This window comes from Aotus nancymaae, unplaced genomic scaffold, assembly GCF_030222135.1.
Source record: "Aotus nancymaae isolate 86718 unplaced genomic scaffold, 86718_ANA_hifiasm-v0.15.2.pri h1tg000063l, whole genome shotgun sequence".
Taxonomy (NCBI): Eukaryota; Metazoa; Chordata; class Mammalia; order Primates; family Aotidae; genus Aotus; species Aotus nancymaae.
The window spans coordinates 1,075,147-1,094,892 of NW_026988477.1; the positions used below are offsets into that span (position 1 = coordinate 1,075,147).

Here is a 19,746-nt window from a genome sequence, read left to right on the forward strand (position 1 = left end):
AGTCCTGCCTGTTCGGCTGGCCATGGGGCACTGGGCCCAGGAGGGCAACACTGGGCCCAGTGTGACACGGGGTGGGCATCAGGGCCACGTCACAGCCACCTTTCCAAACACGGAGGAGTGCAGGGTCAGGCCTAGCGTGAGGCGGGAGAGGTCCCAGGAGACACGGCTGCTGTGGGGACTTTGGGGGGCGTGGGGACGGGCAGAGCGGAGGCCCACACTCAGGGCACAGACCTCTGTCGGGGGAATGGGTGGCAGTCCCAGGCCGTGTCCAGGTGGCCCTGACCTGTGCTGCCACCAGCTCTGGCTTCCCAGGGAAGCCTTCCAGAAGTGAAGGTGATGGATTCTTCACGGGAGTGGTGCAGCCCTGAGATCACCTGGTTCAGGGTTGGCGGGACCCAGCCAAGGCCCAGGGTCAGCACTGGGACAGGGACGGCCACAGCTGGCAGTGGAGTGACCAGGAGGACGACTGTGGCCACGGATCAGGGCCACAGCCCTGCAGGCCGCCGGGAGCTGCCCGACCTGGGCCCACACATCCCTTAGGTCCATGCGCCCCAGTGCCAGCCCCGCAGGGAGGTGGCCCCCGTGAGATGCAGGAGCGAGGACACCTCCCGCTAAGCGTCTGCCCCACAGGGCCAGCGACATCGAGGACCCCATGGCCGCTCCCTGCCCAGCGGCAGGGGACAGCTGGAGTCCAGTCTCAGCAAACTGAATTCTGAGATGTGACCTGAAGAACTGCCCCTCCCAACATCACCTGGACTTTCTAGTCATGGAGACCCCTACAGACAGTGACATCAGTTAGAGCAAATCAACTTTTATCTCCACCGAAAAGATCCATTCCACTGGAGTGGCCTGTGAGCCAGATGGACGTGCTGTCCAGCCCTCCAAGCCCCCAACGGGGCAGCCAGGAGGGTCCCTGAGTCCAGCTTGTAAACACCAGAGCCAGCCCTGAAGCCTCAGGCCTGTGGGGTCAGGGCAGCCCCTCCGGACCCTTGGGTGGGGACGCCTAAGGCTTCATGAGCCTGGGCAGGGCTGCACCCCGGGCGGTCCATTTGGTCACCACAGGTCCTGGGGCCACCTCAAAGCCCCCCGTGGTCAGCCCACAGAGAGGTGCCCAGGTTTCAACAATCATGAGTCATGATTACATTTTCTGGAGGAAGCAGGCGGAGACTTCAGTGGCCCGGCCCACCCTATGCCACACGCAGGCTGACAGCTCTCACTTGGCCTCACCGTGTCCTGATAAAAGCAGAGGCCAGGAGGAGCCCAGAGCCAGGTGGGAACCCGGGTCACTCAGCGGTTGCCGGGGCCACATGGGCCCCTGGAACATGCCACAGACCCAACAAGGCGCCTCTGCCCACCCGAAGGCCCCCCACAGCAGCTGTCCCCACTAGGCGGGGGTCCAGATGGGCAGAGGATGGGCCTCGGTGTTGAACACGTAGGCGTCCAGGCTGAGCAGGCTCGGGTCGTCGGAGAAGAGCAGGAACAGGTACTTGAGGGTCTCCCCCAGGAAGAAGCTCTCCATCTTGTCCCTGGGCTCAGGCTTCTGAGGATCCTGGACGTTGTTGATGGAAGAATAACCGCCCGAGGGGACCTGGGCACAACAGGGCCTTGTCAGGAGACGGGGCGCCCCCGCCCCACAGCGCATGCGGCCTCCTCACTAGACTGGCACACCAGGCACCCCCACTCAGCCTCGCCGCCGGGCGCCCCCGCCCCATGGTGCACAAGGCCCCTAGCGCAGGCTTGGGGTGACGGCCACCCCCAGGCGAGCTGTGGTTCACAAGAAACCGCCTGGAAACGCTAACAACCATCAAGTGACCGGGAGAGAAACTGCCTCCCCCAGAACGTGGGCTGAGGGGTCCTCACGGTGGCCTCACAGAGTGCAGGGCCAAGGGCCGGGGCAGATGGCAGGAGCTGAGGCAGCGGGGCCTCTGGCCACGGGACAGCAGAGCCAGGAGCTGACGTTCAGGCCTCATGTGGCTCCGCTGTGGAGGGCAATGGCCTAGGGAGGATGTGACCTGAAGGGGGGCCTGGTCCACAGTGGGGATGGCGCCCCGGTCGTGGGTGCACCTGCCTCCTAAATTGGGGGGATACTGGGCCCACAGCAGGGGCCCTCCCCAGATAGGCTATGCCCTGAGAGATGAAAATGAGGGGCACCCGGCCCCCTTTGAGGACTGTGGGTCCCACACCATGAAGCTGAGAAAGGAGGGTGCCGGGGCCCCCAGGCTGTGACGCAGCCACCCCAAGGCTGCAGCAAGCCCACTGCTCCCCGACCCGGGGCGGACAGGCGCTCACCCGCGTGAAGCGGCTGAAACTCTGCAGGATCTCCCAGCCCCAGTCCTGGTACTTGCGGTCCCCCGTGACGCGGTGCAGGTAGAACAGGCTCTCCACCGTCTCTGGCCGCAGCAGGTTGTGCCTGTCCGCCGGCTGTGGGCAGAGCAGAGCTCGGGGCGAGGCCAGCCCCGACGGCACCCTCCCGACGGACCCCAGCCCAGGCCCAGCCCCACCTTGACCTCCACGTCCCGATGGCCCGGCTGAGGGTAAAGGTTGAAGTGTGCGATCTCGGGGCTCAGCCCCGTCTCCATCTGCCGGTTCATCTGGTAACAAGTCTCCATGAGCTGCTGGGCCAGCTCCATGTGGCTGGCGGGCAGGCCGTGGTGGACGCCCAGAGCCAGCGTCCCGGGCAGGAAGCACACCAGGTGGTCCTGGAATTAGAGGGTCTCTTCAGCCCCAGACCCCAGGCCCCGCCCTCAGCCTGCAGCTGCACGGGCAGCCAATGCTGGGCCGTGCTGCCTCGGGCCCTGGCACCCTGGGAGTGGTGGCCACACAAGGGCACCTGCCATGGAACAGCAGAGCTGCCGTCTGGGCCAGGCCCCTCCAACGCAGCCCCACATACCCACTGCCTGAGGACCTGCGGCACGCCGCCAGCACAGGGAGGGCTGGGGGAGGGAGCTGCCCGGGGGAGCCCTGCCCACCCGTGTGCCACACAAGGCCTCGCTGCCCTGTTGCTGAGACAGGCCTGGCTGGGCAGGCAGTCTACCTAGGGCCTCCGCACAGGCGCTGTGGCCACAATTTCCTTGTTCTGACACCACGACTCAGGCACCTTGGAAGCCAAAAAGGGGTGGTCAGATGCCCCACGGGCACACTCACCATCTTGGTACTGAAGCGGCCGTGGGCGAGCTCCCCCCACGGACACACTCACCATCTTGGTACTGAAGCGGCCGTGGGCGAGCTCCCCCCACGGACACACTCACCATCTTGGCACTGAAGCGGCCGTGGGCGAGCTCCCCCCACGGACACACTCACCATCTTGGCACTGAAGCGGCCGTGGGCGAGCTCCCCCCACGGACACACTCACCATCTTGGCACTGAAGCGGCCGTGGGCGAGCTCCCCCCACGGACACACTCACCATCTTGGCACTGAAGCGGCCGTGCGTGAGCTCCCCCCACGGACACACTCACCATCTTGGCACTGAAGCGGCCATGTGTGAGCTCCCCCCACGGACACACTCACCATCTTGGCACTGAAGCGGCCGTGCGCGAGCTCCCCCACGAAGGTGAGCTTACTGGGCTCTGAGCGCCGCAGCAGGTGTGTTTTGATTCCCTCGATGGCTTCCATGTAGTCTTCCAGCAACCTGCGGACACCAGCAGTCACTTCACCATACCAGCATGGGTGCACGGGCTCCTGCAGGGCACCAGGGACAGGCACATCCCGGGCCCACGCAAGCTCAGCAGGCCTGGCCTTGCCAGACAGAAGGGGCCGCCCCACACAGCCCACGGTCCTCAGTAAGAGCGGCCCCTCTCAGAGGCCACGGTGAGAAATGAACGAATACGCCCCCCACAGAAACACCTGGTGGGGCCTGTGGGGTGGGGGTGCAGGGTGGGGGTGCGGGGCGGGGGCGGACGGGGGACCGGGCCTCACTGCGTCTCCTGCTTCCCGCCTTGGATCCACTGCTTCAGAAGGTACTCGTAGTAGCTGTCGGCCCTGGCACCCAGCGTGAACACGCCCAGGTGGGTGAAGAGGCCACTGTGGGTGTTGATGAACATGGGCACCAGCCCGTCCTTCTTGCCAGACAGCGAGTGGACGTGCTGCGTCACCTTCTCCACCGCCTCCTGTGGCAGAAAGGGGAGCGGTGGGTTTGCTGCCTGGGGCAGAGCTGCGGGGTGAGCTGAGCTGCAGAGGGGCTCTGTGAGCTCTGCCTGCCCCCAGCAGAGAGAGCTCTGTGCCCGGCCCACAGCTGTCCTCGCCCACATGGCTCCTGGAGGCCACACCACACAGCCACACGCACCTGGACATCGCCGCCCCCGACGGGCGCTCACCACAGACCTGGCCCGTCTTCAGGACGGCTCTCATCCCTGCCTCGAAGGGATAGCACCTGATAGCCACAACCATCCCTGCATCAAAGGGACAGCACTGTCCTCACGACAGCCCGCCAGGCCTGGCCAGCCACGGCTTGAGGGACGGCAAGTGTGCCTGCCTTCTGAGCCCAGCGTTGCTCCTGAGAAACACCCAGCCCCACACCCTCCTGGTCACCCCACTGATCCTCCAAGCCATAGCCACCCTCAGCTCCTTGGGGCTCAGGACCAGCTGGCAGCACCGGGCGTCCAGGCCCACAGAGGGCACAGGGCACCGGGAGGTTCAGGCACACTCAGCAAGCGCTCTCCCAGTCTCTGCCCAACAGACAAACCCACGCCAAGCACAAGGCCTGGCTGCGTATCCCTGTGTGGGGCTGGTGACGGGGTGTCCGTGGGCGCCCGGGGCCATTTTCTGAGCTGCAATGGAAAGGCCTTCTACATGTCTGCATGGGACCCTCAGTGGATGCAATGGGCTGCACTTCTCACAAGCGGTCACAGTCGCTCTAAAGAGGGACATGTCCAGGTCATGATTAAGAACAGGGTCTAACGTGAGGCTGAAGACACGAGCAATGATAAAACGCGCGCCAGCTGTGCTTCATGAAGTGACAATCTGTGACCTACGAAAACACTACCAAAGTAAAAAGAGGCCAGGCGCGGGGCTCACGCCGTAAACCCACCACTGTGTGGGCCAGGGTGAGCAGACTGCTTGAACCCAAGAGTTTGAGATCAGCCCGGGCGACATGGCAAAACGTCGTCTCTACAAGAGACACAGGGTTTCTTGTTAAAATTTTTAACTAGCCTGGTGTGGCATCGTGCTCCTGTAGTTCCAGCTACTCGAGGCTCCTGCACTCTAGCCTGGGCAACAGAGTGAGACCTTGTCTCTCAAAAATACAAAACGAAAGCAAAGTAAAAACAAAACCAACAGATGGAAGGAAATATTTGCAAACCCCACTTCTGATATGGAGTGACTACAGAATAAAGAAAGAACTCCTGCAGTTCAACATGACAAACTGCCCAATTAAGAAAACAGGCAGTGGGCCGGGCGCGGTGGCTCAAGCCTGTAATCCCAGCACTTTGGGAGGCCGAGGCGGGTGGATCACGAGGTCAAGAGATCGAGACCATCCTGGTCAACATGGTGAAACCCCGTCTCTACTAAAAATACAAAAATTAGCTGGGCACGGTGGCGCGTGCCTGTAATCCCAGCTACTCGGGAGGCTGAGGCAGGAGAATTGCCTGAACCCAGGAGGCGGAGGTTGCAGTGAGCCGAGATCGCATCATTGCACTCCAGCCTGGGTAACGAGAGCGAAACTCCGTCTCAAAAAAAAAAAAAAAAAAAAACAGGCAGTGGGTCGGGCGCGGTGGCTCACGCCTGTAACCCTGTAACCCCAGCACTTTCGGCAGTGAGCCGAGATCGCGCCACTGCACTCCAGCCTGGATGAAAGAGCTAAACCGTCTCAGGAAAAAAAAACAAAACAGGCAAACGACTTAATAGCCATTTCTCCAAGATGCACGGATGGCCGATAAGCACATGAAATGATGCCTAGCACTGTTCGCCGTTTGGGAAATGCACATCAAAACCGCCATGGGAGGCCACGGGGACAGCCGCTGCCCACAAAACAGTGGAGGCGAGGGCGTGGAGGGCTGAGCCCCACGCACCGCTGGCGGGAATGTGACGTGGTTTGCCGCTGTGGAAACAGTATTGTGGGGCCTCAAAAATTAAACACTGAACTACCACGTGATCCCGTGATCCAGCGTTTCCACCTCTGCTACTCACAAGAACCAAAGCAGAGCCTCGGGCAGGTGTGTGCACCCACGCTCGCCACAGCGGCGTCCACGGCAGCCGGGACAGCACAGCCCTGGTGTCCAGTGGCGGAGGGAGTCCAGAAAGTAGCCTAGCCATGCAGGAGACATTCAGCCTTAACAAGGAATTTCTGAAGCATCCTTCGCACGTGAAGCTTAAAGACAGGACGCTACGTGAAAGGAGCCCTATTAAAAGGACAAATCCACAGGCACCGCGGCTCACGCCTGTCACAGCAGCACTTTGGGAGGCTGAGGCGGGTGGATCATGAGGTCGGAGTTCCAAGACCAGCCTGGCCAACATGGTGAAACTCCATCTCTACTAAAAATAGAAAAATTAGCCGGGCGTGGTGGTGCCTGTAATCCCAGCTACTCGGGAAACTGAGGTGGCAGAGGCTGCAGTGAGCTAAGATCGTGCCACTGCACTCTAGCCCCGGAGACAGAGCGAGACTCTATCTTCAAAAAAAAAAAAAAAAAAAAAAAAAATTTCGAGTATGACACCACTCATGAGGAGCCAGTGAGGTCCAGGAGAGAAAGCTGAAGGGTGTTTTCCAGGGACGGGGGAAGGACACGAGGGGTCGCCGTGTGACGGGCAGCTTCCGTTTTCAGATGAAAAGGGCTCTGGAGGTGGATGGAGCTGATGGCTGCACATCATCAATACACACTCATGTGACGTCACTCACCTGTGCTCCTGGAAATGGTTATGGTCACACGTTTTGTGTTTTCACACACACACACGCGCGCGCGCGCGCGCACACAGCGCACCTGCTGTGATAAGCAAAGCATGGCTGTAGGGGAACCGTCCGGCCGGAGGGCCCGTCCCTCACCTGAAACTTCTTAGCCCCTGTGAGGCGCGAGAGCTCCCGGAACTCCAGCTGAATGCTGGTCACCTCGGCCACCGTGCTGTCGGACGTCCACCGCGGAGGGTGGGCGACGCCGGTGCCGATGTTCACATCCGAGTAAGGGATCTTGGAGGGCGTTCTGAAGGCAGGCATTAGCCGATTTCCAAAATCCTCCTGGTGTTCCAGCAGAGCAGAGAACCACCGTGTCAGGCCACCAGAGGCCTCGCCTGCATGCCGCAACGCTCGCCCCTTTCTCGGCTCAGGGGCGACGCAGCAGCAAGGGAGACGGGCAGCAGTCTGCACCGAGGGAATTTCTCCACCAGGCGCAGTGGCCAGCAGCCCGCGGATACGGGCTCAGCAACACATCCCGGTGCGTTGGAAATGGGAACAGTTACGCCCCCGCAGCCCGTTAAAGCGGCAGCTGCTTGAATGCGAGCCCACCACCTCCCTGCAGCCACCCCGAGACACTCACCGCCTTCCTCAGGAAGAGGCTGTCCCCGGACAGGTGGTAGGCGCTCAGGAGCCCCCCCAGGATGCGGATCGTGCTCTCAAACAGGTTGACGTCCACGTCCTTTTGAAAGTGCAGCTTCTTTGACACCCACTTCCTGGCTTCTTCAAATTCTGTGACGTGAAACGGCAAAGGGGTGATGCAGAGACCAACGATGGCTTCTAGCATCTTCCTATGATCTGTCTGTCTTTAAAATGCGCCTGGCTGGGCCTGGGGGCTCACACCTGTAATCCCAGCACTTTGGGAGGCCAAGGCGAGAGTATCGTTTGAGCCCAGGAGTTCGAGACCAGCCTGGGTAACATAGCAAAACCCCATCTCTACTAAAAATACAAATTAACTGGGTGTGGTGGCACGTGCCTGCAGGCCCAACTACGGAGGAAGATGAGGCGTAAGAATCGCTCCGGGAGGCGAAGGCGGCGGTGAACTGAGATGGTGTCACTGCACTCCCGCCTGGGCCACACCGTGAGACTCTGTCTCAAGAAAACCCCACGTTCTGGGGCATTATCATTCTCCTGAGCCCAGAAGAAGGGAAAACCCACGATCAGATGCAAACAGCAGCTTTTGGTCCCATGTGCGACCCACACGGTCTGCTTCAGCACCCGAGGCCCACGCGCAGGGCTCGGCCCCTCCCCAGAAGCGACCAGGTACCTTTCCTCAGACCCAAGATCCACATGGTGTCCAGAGCGTCGATGAGAGTGAGACCGAGGCCAAACCACTCGCTGAAGGACCTGGACACGGGCCTCAGCTCGTCGTGGCCCCACGCGAACTTGCGGTACCCTCTCCACGCGTGCAGGAAGACGTCAATCACCCCCTTCTGGCGATAGTTTGGATTCACTAGTGGGGAGAGAGAGCATGGGCCGTGGCAGATGTGGTCCCGGCGTCGGTGCAGACGGAAACGCTCAGGCAGAGCGCTGCTGTGACCCCGGCGGGTGTGGGAGGGCGGGAAGGGCAGCGGTGGGCACAGCAGAGCCTGGGGCCACAAAGGCGGCAGCAGCCCCAGGGAGAACACAACCTGCCAAGGGCCTGAGGCCTGTGGAGGCTGCACAGGACGGCACCTGGCTCCCAACCACCTGCCTGGGGCCCACGGACCTCCGACCGGGGCCGGGGCAGGCACGCCCTCCTTGGGCTGCGGTGACCTCTGGCCAAAGGGGACAAGGGTGGCTGCCCCGAAGGCGCTGGGATGACACAGTGAGCACGGCCTGTGGAGCGGTGGGCGAGTGTGGTGCCAACACTGATGGCGCAGATCTTGACCGGACACCCTCAGTCACACACGCTCCCTCCGCCGCACCCTCGGTCACACTCACTCTGCCGCATGGGCTTCAGGTGCCCCGCAGGAAATCACCCTGCACAGACGCACTGGAGTTGCCATCATTCATTTTTGTTTTAATGTATTTTTTGGCTCAGTGCAATAACTCACGCCTATAATACCAGCACTTTGGGAGGCTGAGGCAGGAGGATCACCTGAGGTCAGGAGGTCACGACCAGCCTGGCCAACACGGTAAAACCCCGTCTCTACTAAAAATACAAAAATCAGCCAGGGGCGGTGGCACACACCTGTAACGCCAGCTATTCGGGAGGCTGAGGCAGGAATCGCTTGAACCTGGAAGGCGGAGGTTGCAGTGAGGTGACAGAGCGAGACTCCGTCTCATAAAAAACTATTTTTTTTGGTAGAGATGGGGCCTCACTATGATGTCCAGGCTGGCCTTGAACTCCTGGACTCAAGTGATCCTCCTACCTCAGCCTCCCAGAGTGCTAGGATTACAAGCATGACCCACCACGCCCAGCCAACACACGGACTGGTGTGTGGACTGACGTGTAACGGCACCATCCCACACGTCCTCTAAGAAAGGTTCTGAGGCCTCCTCCTGGTGCTGACGGCACGGCCGTGTCTCCGCACTCATTCATACCGCAGAGACTGCTACGCGTCTCTCACAGGCCTGGGCTCCCTCCCCACCTCAGAGGCACTCAGGCCATGATGAGAGCAGGGCTCCAGACTCAGCGACCTGCCATGAGTCCCCACAGACAAGCAAACGACCCTGGCGGTGGCTGACGCCACCTGGCTTTCTGTCTGTAGAAGGGGAGGATGAGGCGCTTACTATGTCACAGGGTGTGACGGGGCTGAAAGGGGCCGCATGCAAGGAGCTTGGCCGAAGGTCAGCACCTGGGAAGCCCCAGCAAACGGTGCTCAGAATGAAGCGGCCCCCAGAGTGGTGTGGGACTGGCTGGGCCTAAGACAGGACCCAGTGCGGGCAGCGGTCTCCACAGATCCCGTGGGGCAGCGTGGCCCAGATGCAAACGGCCCACACACACCCTCCTCTGCAGCCAGGCGCTCAGGGACAGTGAGCCAAGAGCCACGTGGTGTCACCAATGCTGCAGAGCGTGTGAGCACTCAGAGAGCAGGTGACGCCAAAGGGCAGGGTGCATGTCAGGGCCAGGGGGCACCCGCCATGGCCAGGACAAAGCCCACAGCTGTCAGCCCCCAGCCCCCAGCCCCCGAGCACCCAGGGAGGAAGGGCACAGGCATGGCCTCACCTGGCTGGCCTAGTGTCCTGGCCAATGGCAGGGAAGGCTTCGAGGGCATTTCTGCTTTTCTTGAAGGGAGCTCAGTGCCCTGCTCAGGCTCGATCACCGCTCCCCTCCAGCTTCAGGGGAGAAGGAAGGGCGTCAGCTGCTGTGAAACCCGCCGCGCTTCCCGCCCCACACCCGATACCCACGGCCGAGGCAGGGCCCTGCACCCATCACGGCCCCGTCTCCCTGCGGCGCAGGCTGCTGAATGGCGGGAAACACAGCTTGGCCCTGGGCTCCCGTGCCTGAGAGCCAAGACCACAGCGCTGCTGCAGGGTCGGGGCTGGCCTGGGGAATCGTGAGAAACACCACTGCAGAAGTCGGAGGTGCGGGGCCTCTACAGTGGAGGACCAGAGAATCTGTCATCCAAACAGGGGCACTAGTGACAGTGAGGTGACCCCAGGATGGCCACACAGACTGCTGTCCCTACACGGGACACATGGCACCCGCGGCTCCCCGTCTGGAGCGCAGCTGCCAGCCCGCGTGGAGGGCTTGCCGCACGACCTCCTAGCTGTGGCTGGGCCCGAGCGCGCGTTCTCTTAGGGGCCTGTGGAGAATCTGCCCCAGCTCAGCGGAAGGCCTCTACAGCCACTGGCGGTTTACATGCTGGGAGTAGAAACGTGGTACTTTTACAAGCTGAGGTCCGACACTCTTTTGCTCTGAAAGTAAAGCCTCCTTGCATTCATGCGAATGCTAACTAGGGTGCAGCAGCCCCCAAATTCTCCTCGTGGCGGTGAGGACCCCTCACGTACACACGTCCACGGCTCTCACCATGCGCCTGAGTTCAGGGCCTCTGGGCCCATTTCTTCAGAGCCCGTCTCTCCCAGCTGAGGACGCCTGTCTCAGGCCACTCCTTCCCAGCAGCCCTCACTGGCCCTGCCTCTGTCCACAGGGCAGAGCTCAGGTCTGACCCACACTTTGCAGCCGAGGGAGGAAGGGGGAGCCCTTCCTTCCACCTCAGCCACAGCAGCTCTGTTGCTACGAGCATGACATGGAGCCAGAACAAGGCTGAGACACCTCCAGTGCCGAGGCCTCACCGGGATCCACAACCTGGACCCTGACCAAGTGGGCGGAGGCAGCACCCGAGGTGCTTGGCACAGGCAACCCCCTCTCCCTCTGCTCACTGCCCAAACAGATGGGGCTCGGGAAGGGACGGCCCAGGCAGCCAGTGTCTACCTCTGAGCCTGGCTCCCCATCCCCTGACCCGAGTCCCCCCGCCACCCACCCATGCACCCTTCACACACACATGAAATGGTCTCGTTCTGAAACATGATTGCATACCAGGAGGACAGAATCAGGGACTTACTTCAGCTCTGACCTCCAGTTTTAAAAATTCGACTCTGTAATCCAAGGTTAATGAAGATGGATTACAGAGCATCCGCTGTCAGTTTCTAAGGAAAGTCCATCTCAGACACAACCCTATTTTTCACTATCTCGTTTCCGGAACATAAAGCCCCGCGCTGCGGCTACACCCGGCCCTGCGCTGCGTACCTGATGACCGTCCTCTGCGGGCCTCCTTCCGGGCGGGTGCCCACAGGGGCTTCTTCCCTTTTCTTGGCCTCCTCCTGCGTCCCATCCTTCAGGTCTTGGCTGGGGGGTCTAATCTGCAGGTGAGGTGGTCCCCGCTGGATGAGCCTTTGTGACTTCTGGATAGAAATCGGTCACACAGGACGTCACCGGGCACCTGCAAGCTGCCCTTCTTTCCCTGTAAGGGACGCTCTCAGGTGCAGCCCACACCTCCCGACTGAGCTTCTGACCTCAGACTCAATACTTTGGTTTAAAATACGATAGGCAGCTTCAGAAAACAGATCTTAGGAGCCTGGGGACACTGCCAACTGGCTAAACTGCCCCAGGCAAAGCACTTAAGCCCCTCCCATGGCGAAAATATTTCAAAACTCTCACAGGTCCTAAAGGGTTAACAAGAACGAGCTGGAGCAAACACCAGCTCCAGCGACAGCTCTGGGTCCCCACGCCTCCCAAAGAGTCACCCGCAACGTGCGGAAGGCGCCCACGTCCTTGCTACAAAGCACAAAGATTCCGACAACACAGGGAGCCGCGTTCCCCTCGTCAGGTGCGTGTGACCCCCGCCTCCCCGTCCCGTGTTTCCCCTCTCCTCCCTTCCCCGTGTAAACAGGACCACGGGAAAGTAGGGCCCTGCTGCAGACAGTCACGGGCCGAGGCTCAGACACTCCCATGCGCGGCTAGAGGCAAATTCATTCTCTCCTGTGGCCGCACTTTTCCGTGGTATTCCCAAACCTTAATTTTTATGATTACGATTATGGTTACAGAGACAGGGTCTGCCTTTGTTGCCCAGGCTGGTCTCAAACTCCTGGCCTCATGAACTCCTCCTCCCTTGGCTTCCCAAAGTGCTGGGATGACAGGCTGGAGCCACCGCACCCAGCCCAAACCATAATCTTGTACTTCTTTCCTGATGGATAGACTGTTCTTCTTTTTTTTTTAAAGGAAGGAACACTGACTTATGGCTGGGTGCCATGGCTCACGCCTGTAATGCCAACACTTTGGGAGGCTGAGGCAAATGGATCACCTGAGGTCAGGGGTTCAAAATCAACCTGGCCAACATGGCGAAACCCCATCTCTACTAAAAATACAAAAAAATTGGCCAGGCATGGTGGTATATGCCCGTAATCCCAGAGTCTCGCTCTGTCACCCAGGCCAGAGTGCAACGGCATGATCTCAGCTCACTGCAACCTCTGCCTCCCAGGTTCAAGTGATTCTAGTGCCTCAGCCTCCTGAGTAGCTGGGATTACAGCTGGACACCACCACGCCTGGCTAATTTTTATATTTTTAGTAGAGATGGGGTTTCACCATGTTGGCCAGGCTGGTCTCAAACTCCTGACCTCAAACCTCAAGTGATCTGCCTGCCTCAAGCCTCCCAAAGTGCTGAAATTACAGGTGTGAGCTACCACGCCCTGCTGAGATCGCTTTTCATATTTCTAATTGATTATTGCTGCTATATAGCAAAGTTGTCTAAAACTAATTTCTAACCCTGATGAAGTCATAGAAGCATACTTGGTAAAGGATGAAATGTTCTAACTCACAAGAGTCATACAAAGAGTAAAGGAAAACATTAAATTCCTAAGAGTCATCAAAGAACACGGACGGCTTACAGGAGGGAGCGCATGCGACCCTTCATCCCCTCCCCTCCTGCAGTGTCCTTGCTTCTCGGGGGGCACGAACGTCCACAAAAAGCAGGCACCCGTTTTTGACCGCTGCGCGGGAAACATTTCCAGCACGAGACACCCAGGGCAGCCGTGGTACCACTCTCAGGGCCCGCGGCAGAGGAAGCAAGTTTGGGAACAATGTGTCATGATACCCATCATGAGACACTACAATTTTCACAACCTTTAACTCATAATGGTTTATGTACAATGGACGTAACTGGGACATTTACAAATGAAGAAAGAATCAACAGATAAATGATTTAGCAAATGATGCAATGAAAAAGAGCTATAAAAATCTGCATGAAAGGGAATATCTCATAATGTGCATGAAAAAAGAGGGACCAATCCAGCCCCTAACCCTCAATTACATATACACGTGTGTATCCAAATAAAATTATTGTTATCTTTTTTCTCAAGACATGGTCTCCCTGTCACCCAGGCTGGATCATAGCTCACTGCAGCCTCAACCTCCCAAGCTCAAGCGATCCTCCCATGTCAGCCTCCCAGGGAGCTGGGACCACTGGCATGTGCCACCATGCCTGGCTAATCTTTTTTTTTTTTTTTTTGGTACAGATGGGGTCTCACCATGTTGCCCAGGCTGGACTCAATCAATCAGCCTCCCTGGGCCTCTGAAAGTGCTGGGATTCCAGGTGTGAACCACCATGCCTGACCCAAATAAACTGAAGGATATACGCGAAATGTTTCAAGAGCTGCAATGGGTACAGGCGTAACGTGCGGTGTGTTTTCTTCCCATTTATAATTTCTGGATGTTCCCATTTTCTCTCCTCGGCCCCTATAACATTTGAAATCAGCCAGGTGTGGTGTCTCATGCCTGTGATCCCAGCACTTTGGGAGGCCGAGGCGGGTGGATCACTTCAGTTCAGGAACTGGAGACTAGTCTGGGCAACACAGCGAGACCTCATCTCTATTAAAATATAATTCTGGCCGGGCGCAGTGGCTCACGCCTGTAATCCCAGCACTTTGGGAGGCCGAGGCGGGTGGATCATGAGGTCAGAAGTTCGAGACCAGCCTGGCCAACATGGTGAAACCCTGTCTCTACTAAAAATATAAAAATTACATGGGCGTGGTGGCGTGTGCCTATAATCTCAGCTACTCAGGAGGCTGAGGCAGGAGAATTCCTTGAACCCAGGAGGCGGAGGTTGCAGAAAGCCAAGATCACAACACTGCACTTCAGCCTGGGTGACAGAGCAAGACTGTATCTAGGGAAAAAAAAAAAAAAAGAAATTGGCTGGGTGCAGTGGCTCACGCCTATAATCCCAGCACTGAGAGGCCGAGGCGGGCAGATCACGAAGTCAGATCAAGACCAACCTAACAGTGAAACCCATCTCTACTAAAAATACAAAAAATTAGCCGGGCATAGTGGCACGTGCCTGTAGTCCCAGCTACTCGGAAGGCTGAGGCAGGAGAATGGCTTGAACCAGGAGGCTGAGGTTGCAGTGAGCCAAGACTGCACCACTGCACTCCAGCCTGGGTGACAGAGCAAGACTCTGTATCAAAAAAAAAAGAAAAAAGAGAAAGAAAGAAAAATAGGAAAGAAACAAAGAAATCAAAACACCCCCATGGCAGTCTGAGAGCGACCAAGCTCATGGGGGCCAATGCCCCTCTTGCTGGGATCCTTGGCCAGTGGGCAGGAGCCCGCCTCCATCTCCCAGCCCAGGAGCTGTTCCTCAGCAGGTGACGACTCCCAAGGCTGCTGTTAGAAAGCGCTTCCTGTCTGTCCCTGTGACGCCCCTGCAGGGAAGTGAAACCTCCACCTGGTGCTGAGGACTTCGCCGCAGGGGAAGGTCCCAGGGCACTCCCACATCGCCTACACACAGTCCCAGCTGCACCAACGACAGGACCTAACCCCCTAAGGGCCTTCAAAGGGTTCTGAGCAGCCACATCAGAGTCGGCACTGGTGTTCTCAGGGGCGTCGGGGATTTGGCTGTTCTTCCTGAACCAAACCTTCACTGACAGGACATCTTCCTGCTTCTCCGGCAGCCTCCTGACCCATTCCCAGTCTCCACTGCCCCTGCCCTCCTCCCTGACCCCAATCTTCTCAGTCAGGTGGCGCCCAGGACTAGGCTGGCTCCTTCCTCCAACCTTTGCAGGTGACACAAACCATCTATACCTAAGGACTCCTAAACCCTGTCTCCCCTGGTAGACTCTGATCCTGGCACCCCCTGCCCACCACGGTCTCCATGGTGCCTCCCAGACATCTCACTAGGCAGATCCAAAACGGAGCTCAGTGGTGGCCCCTCCACTGGGGACCCACCCTCCCTCTTCGAACCCATTCCTTTGGACTCCTCCCCGCACTCAGCTTTTCCCATGGCCAGGCAGCTCTTCCGGCCTCCTGCCCTCCACTGCGTCTCCACCTGCAGCCAGAGCAGTTTCAGAGTAAACATCTCTTTCAGACACGCAGTCCACGCCAAAATCTTCCTGTGTACATCAACTGAAAACTCCAGTGCTGCCTGCAGGACCTGCAGGACCACGGCTGGACTGAGCCAGCCCCCGCCCCGCGCCCAGCCCTGGGAATTTCACCTTCCCGAGTATGCCAAGGTCCCCCTTGCCTCAGGCAGTTTCAAACTCAGGCTCAAGTCGGCCTCTCCCCACCCTGCCTGGTGCCAGCAGCTTCTCAGCCCTCAGATCTTGCCCTCAGTGCCACGGCCTCCCCTGGGCCCTCAGATCCAGCCACCGCTCTTCCCCAGCGCCCTGCTCTTTTCCACACAGGACGTATGCCATGTGCCACCTGCCTCTGCCTGTCTGTGGCTGGTTTCTCACTAGCCTCTCCTACCAGCTGTGGCCACTCAAGAGGAAACAAGTCTGTCTTATTCAACACTGCACGGTCAGAACTAAAACGGGAACTGGCCTCGACTGGTGTTCAAGAACGAAGCAAAGACTATGCCTCTCCTTCCCCAAGTAGTATCCAACCAGTCCAGACGAGAGAGAGGCCAACACATGGAACACATCGTAAAGGAAAATTCTTCTTCTCAATCTTCAATGGTTTGAAATGCCTCTGGATGGGACCCCCATTATAACTCTACAACATGTGCTCAAAGTACCTGCGATGAAATCTCTGGGAAGTCTTGAGGGTTGGCGTCTGCCTTCTGAGGAGCTGGTAAGACGGGTGGATTTGCTGGTTTCAACCCTGTGATTTCTGGCCTCATCTTCTGCTCTTCCTCTAGCCTGACAGCCAGAGCTGAATAAGAGAAGCTGTTTTATTTCAAATATGCCACAAGGCCTACGAGAGATTTAAATTGCTTCATAAAAACACTTGGCAGGCATTATCCATTACAAACCAACATTATGAGGCCTGACAGTCACTGGAATGAATTCGACAATGGCCCAAGGGAATGAAATCTTTTCAAAACACTTGGCAGTGTGTGTCCTCATCCATGACGCAGAACCCCACATCTTCTGCCTTCCTATTTTCCCATCGGGGAAGTTCAGCATGTGGCAGATGGGCACCTGGTGTCTCAGTTCTGGGGCCACGGTGCAGGGATGGGGCTGGGCCGCCCTTGGGCACCGTCCTGGGCTGGGGGCCACCCTGGCCAGTGGGCGAGGAGCCCGGGGCCTTACATTCAGTGAAGTTCAGCATGTGGCACTGGGGCACATGAGCAACCTGCAGGAGCCCTTTAGCTTTGCTCCTAAGAGAAGCATCTTAGGCAAAGGTAGAAGAGATTCTCTACGTCCTCAAACCCTGTCTGTTCTTTTCCAAACACACGCTAATGAGTGCTACAAAATTAGAGTGGTTATTTAGGCTGTGTTCGAGCCCACGAGCTGACTTACTCTATGAGAGAGGCTGGACGTAACAGTACTTACACCAGATACCTAGAAAGCAGTCAGACAGCATCAAATTAAGACCTGTGTTCTAGCCAGGTGCTTAAATACAGCTGTACCTTTCTCTTTCTCTTGATTTCTTGCCAGTTCGTTGCCACATATGCCTCCTGGAGCTGTTTAAGGTAGAATGCAAGATTGCTTCTGCCCAATCAACCCCCAACACAGGCACCATTTTCAAATGTACGTGTTTCTGATACCTTTCCAATGGTCAGCCAAGTTGATGTAGAAGAGGAGTCCACAGAAAATCAGAACGACAAGGAGGAAGAGAATCACATTCCGCTGCAATCTTGACAGTTGCTTCCATTTCTAAGGGAGGTACAGAGAATGACATTCTTACTCAATATATTACACGGAAAGTCTCGACTGTCACAAACTGTGAGGACAATAAGGAATTCGTAAAGATCCAGTGTTCAGCTCTATTTCTTTTTCTTGTGGAGACCGGGTCTCAGTCTGTCAGATCTAGGCTGGAGGGCAGTGGCTGGAACGTGGCATGAGCCACCGCAACCACCAGCTCTACTTCTTTTGAACGGGGAGAAGTTGCCTCTCAGCAGGGAGTATGAACATTGCTGAGACAACACTCTAGATGTCATTAGTACACTGGTTCGGGTGTGATAAAAATAAGAAAAATAGAAACATTTCTGTCACATTTCATTAGCAATGAAGAAAGACTCCCGTGATTCTCCCAGATGTAGCCCAAGCCCCGCCCAGGGTATGCACGTGTCCGGATGTGGCAAGTTACCAATGCCCTTCAGCCTGAGACCACGACCAACACACCAGGAGCCAACCACGAGGGGCTCATTTCTCACTGTACCGAGGGGAGCATACACCATAAGGAACGGTTGGTTTCCGCTCCAAGAGGAACCGGGGTCTAGGCCAGGACCTTGCAGAAAAGTGAACGAGGCCCAGACAACCTGCTGGGGCTCCGAGACCTCCTCCCACCACTGCCCCGCAGAAGTCGGGCCGCTGAGACCGCTGCAGGCGAGCCGACCACGACTGCCCCGACCCGGAACGCACATTTGCCCCTTTTTGCAGGGAAGGGGTGGAGAGGCCGGCGCCGGGGGAGTCGTGTCCGCCCGCCCAGGCCCCGCTCGAAGCCGCAGGCCGGGAGGGCGGCGGGTGCAGCGGCCCCGGGCCCGGGTCGGCCCGGCGCGGCCCTCACCCTCCAGCACGAGCGCCGCCGCCAAGTCTTGCTGTCGTCGTAGCTCTCGCCAAAGCTCAGCGTCACCGAGATGAAGTCCCGATGAGGCGGCGGCGGCGGCGGGTACATGACGACGGTGGTGGCGACGGCCCGGGGGACCCCGCCCACTGGCGGCGTCAGGAGGTCCGACTCTGGGAAGAACCGAGAGCTCCTCTCCCTCGGCCCTCGCAGGCAGCCATTGCACCGCCGTCAACAGCCCGCCCATCACACGGCTACGCGACTGCGCATGCGCCGCGTCTCTATAACGTCACTGCGCCTGCGCCGGTCTCCGCTACGTTCCAGCGTGCGAGGTTGCGTTGGCGGCTGCGTCAGAGAACAGCTGCGTCTGTGCCCAGTCTCAGGTTCACCGCGTTTGCGCCCGGCCGCGCATGCCCAGAGACGCTCGGAGCGCCCCGGCAGCAACAGGGCGGTCCTAGGTTCCTCCCGGGGCGTGGTCGCTGCCGGGGGTCGCGCGTGGTTCGCGCCGCGGTGCTGGCGCTGGGCTCCTCGCGCCTCCTGTAGTCGGGCGGCCCGGGCTTTGCCCGTGGTGGCGGGGAGACGCAGACACCCGGGAGCCGGAGAGGCGGCCGCGGCGCCGCCATATTGGCAGGGAGTCTCCGGCGCCCGACGCCTTGGTTCCGGGACCCGCGGCGCGGGGATGGAGCTGGGCCGCCCCTGGGCGCCGTCCTGGGCTGGGGGCCACCCTGGTCGCGTGGTCACCGGCAGGGAGCTCATAGCCTCACTCGGGCGCGGCCTCGCCGGGAGCCGAGGGAAGGACCGGACCCTCCCGAGGTCGCGGACCCCGCAGGGCGGGGCGAAGCTGGGCGGCACCCGGGCCAAGCTGGCCGCACCGCGTGTCACCGGCGCCGGGGCTCGAGCGATGCGCCTGGGTAGGGACCGAGCGAGGGGGCCGAGCGGCGGGCTAGACCCACAGTCCCCGCGCCGCAGACGGGTCGGGCCTTTGGGACACGGCTCTAGCCCTCGCACCCGCTAGCCTTGGAGGTCAGCTTGAGATGACTGCGCTTTCTGCGCGCGTTGTCGTCCCCCAAAATGACAAAGCGACGTCCGTGGCCTCCCGAGACCCTCCATGCCTGGGTTCTTCCCTGGAACCTCAGCCTCGGCCCCTCATTCTCTCCTGGCCAAGCTGCCTGCTGCCCCTTGGGCGAGTCTGCTGCATCCCACGGTCCTGGCTGTGGCATTTCTGGGTGTCTGGAGGGCCCCCCAACCCTGGCAGCTCAGTACGTGGCTCGTCTCTGTTCCCCTGCCTTTCTAGGGGTCATCTTGAGGTCTCTCCTGGTCTCTGCCCCCTGTGACACTTGCCATTACCCAAATGGAGTCACTTATGTCACGTTCGATCAAATTCGAGTCGGGAGGTCATGAAGAAGCCCTCACAAATACATTAAAAACGGCTGTCTTGGCCAGTAAGCTAATGCCAGGGCCTGCTGCAAACCCTTCTAACCTTTGGTCTTTATAACCTTTGATTTC

At 58.9% G+C, this 19,746-nt stretch overlaps 1 protein-coding gene across 1 annotated transcript; it reads right to left on the reverse strand.

The window, feature by feature from the left end:
* Positions 1-791: 791 nt before the first annotated feature.
* On the reverse strand, positions 792-18,461 carry MAN1B1 (mannosidase alpha class 1B member 1). Its single transcript, XM_064366046.1, is given in 14 exon segments — positions 792-1,588; positions 2,290-2,421; positions 2,502-2,699; positions 3,509-3,629; positions 3,917-4,107; positions 6,975-7,163; positions 7,462-7,610; positions 8,146-8,331; positions 10,030-10,139; positions 11,554-11,708; positions 16,307-16,443; positions 17,282-17,390; positions 18,244-18,411; positions 18,414-18,461. Coding segments are annotated over 14 exon segments (2,097 nt in total). The 3' UTR covers positions 792-1,384.
* Positions 18,462-19,746: the final 1,285 nt, after the last annotated feature.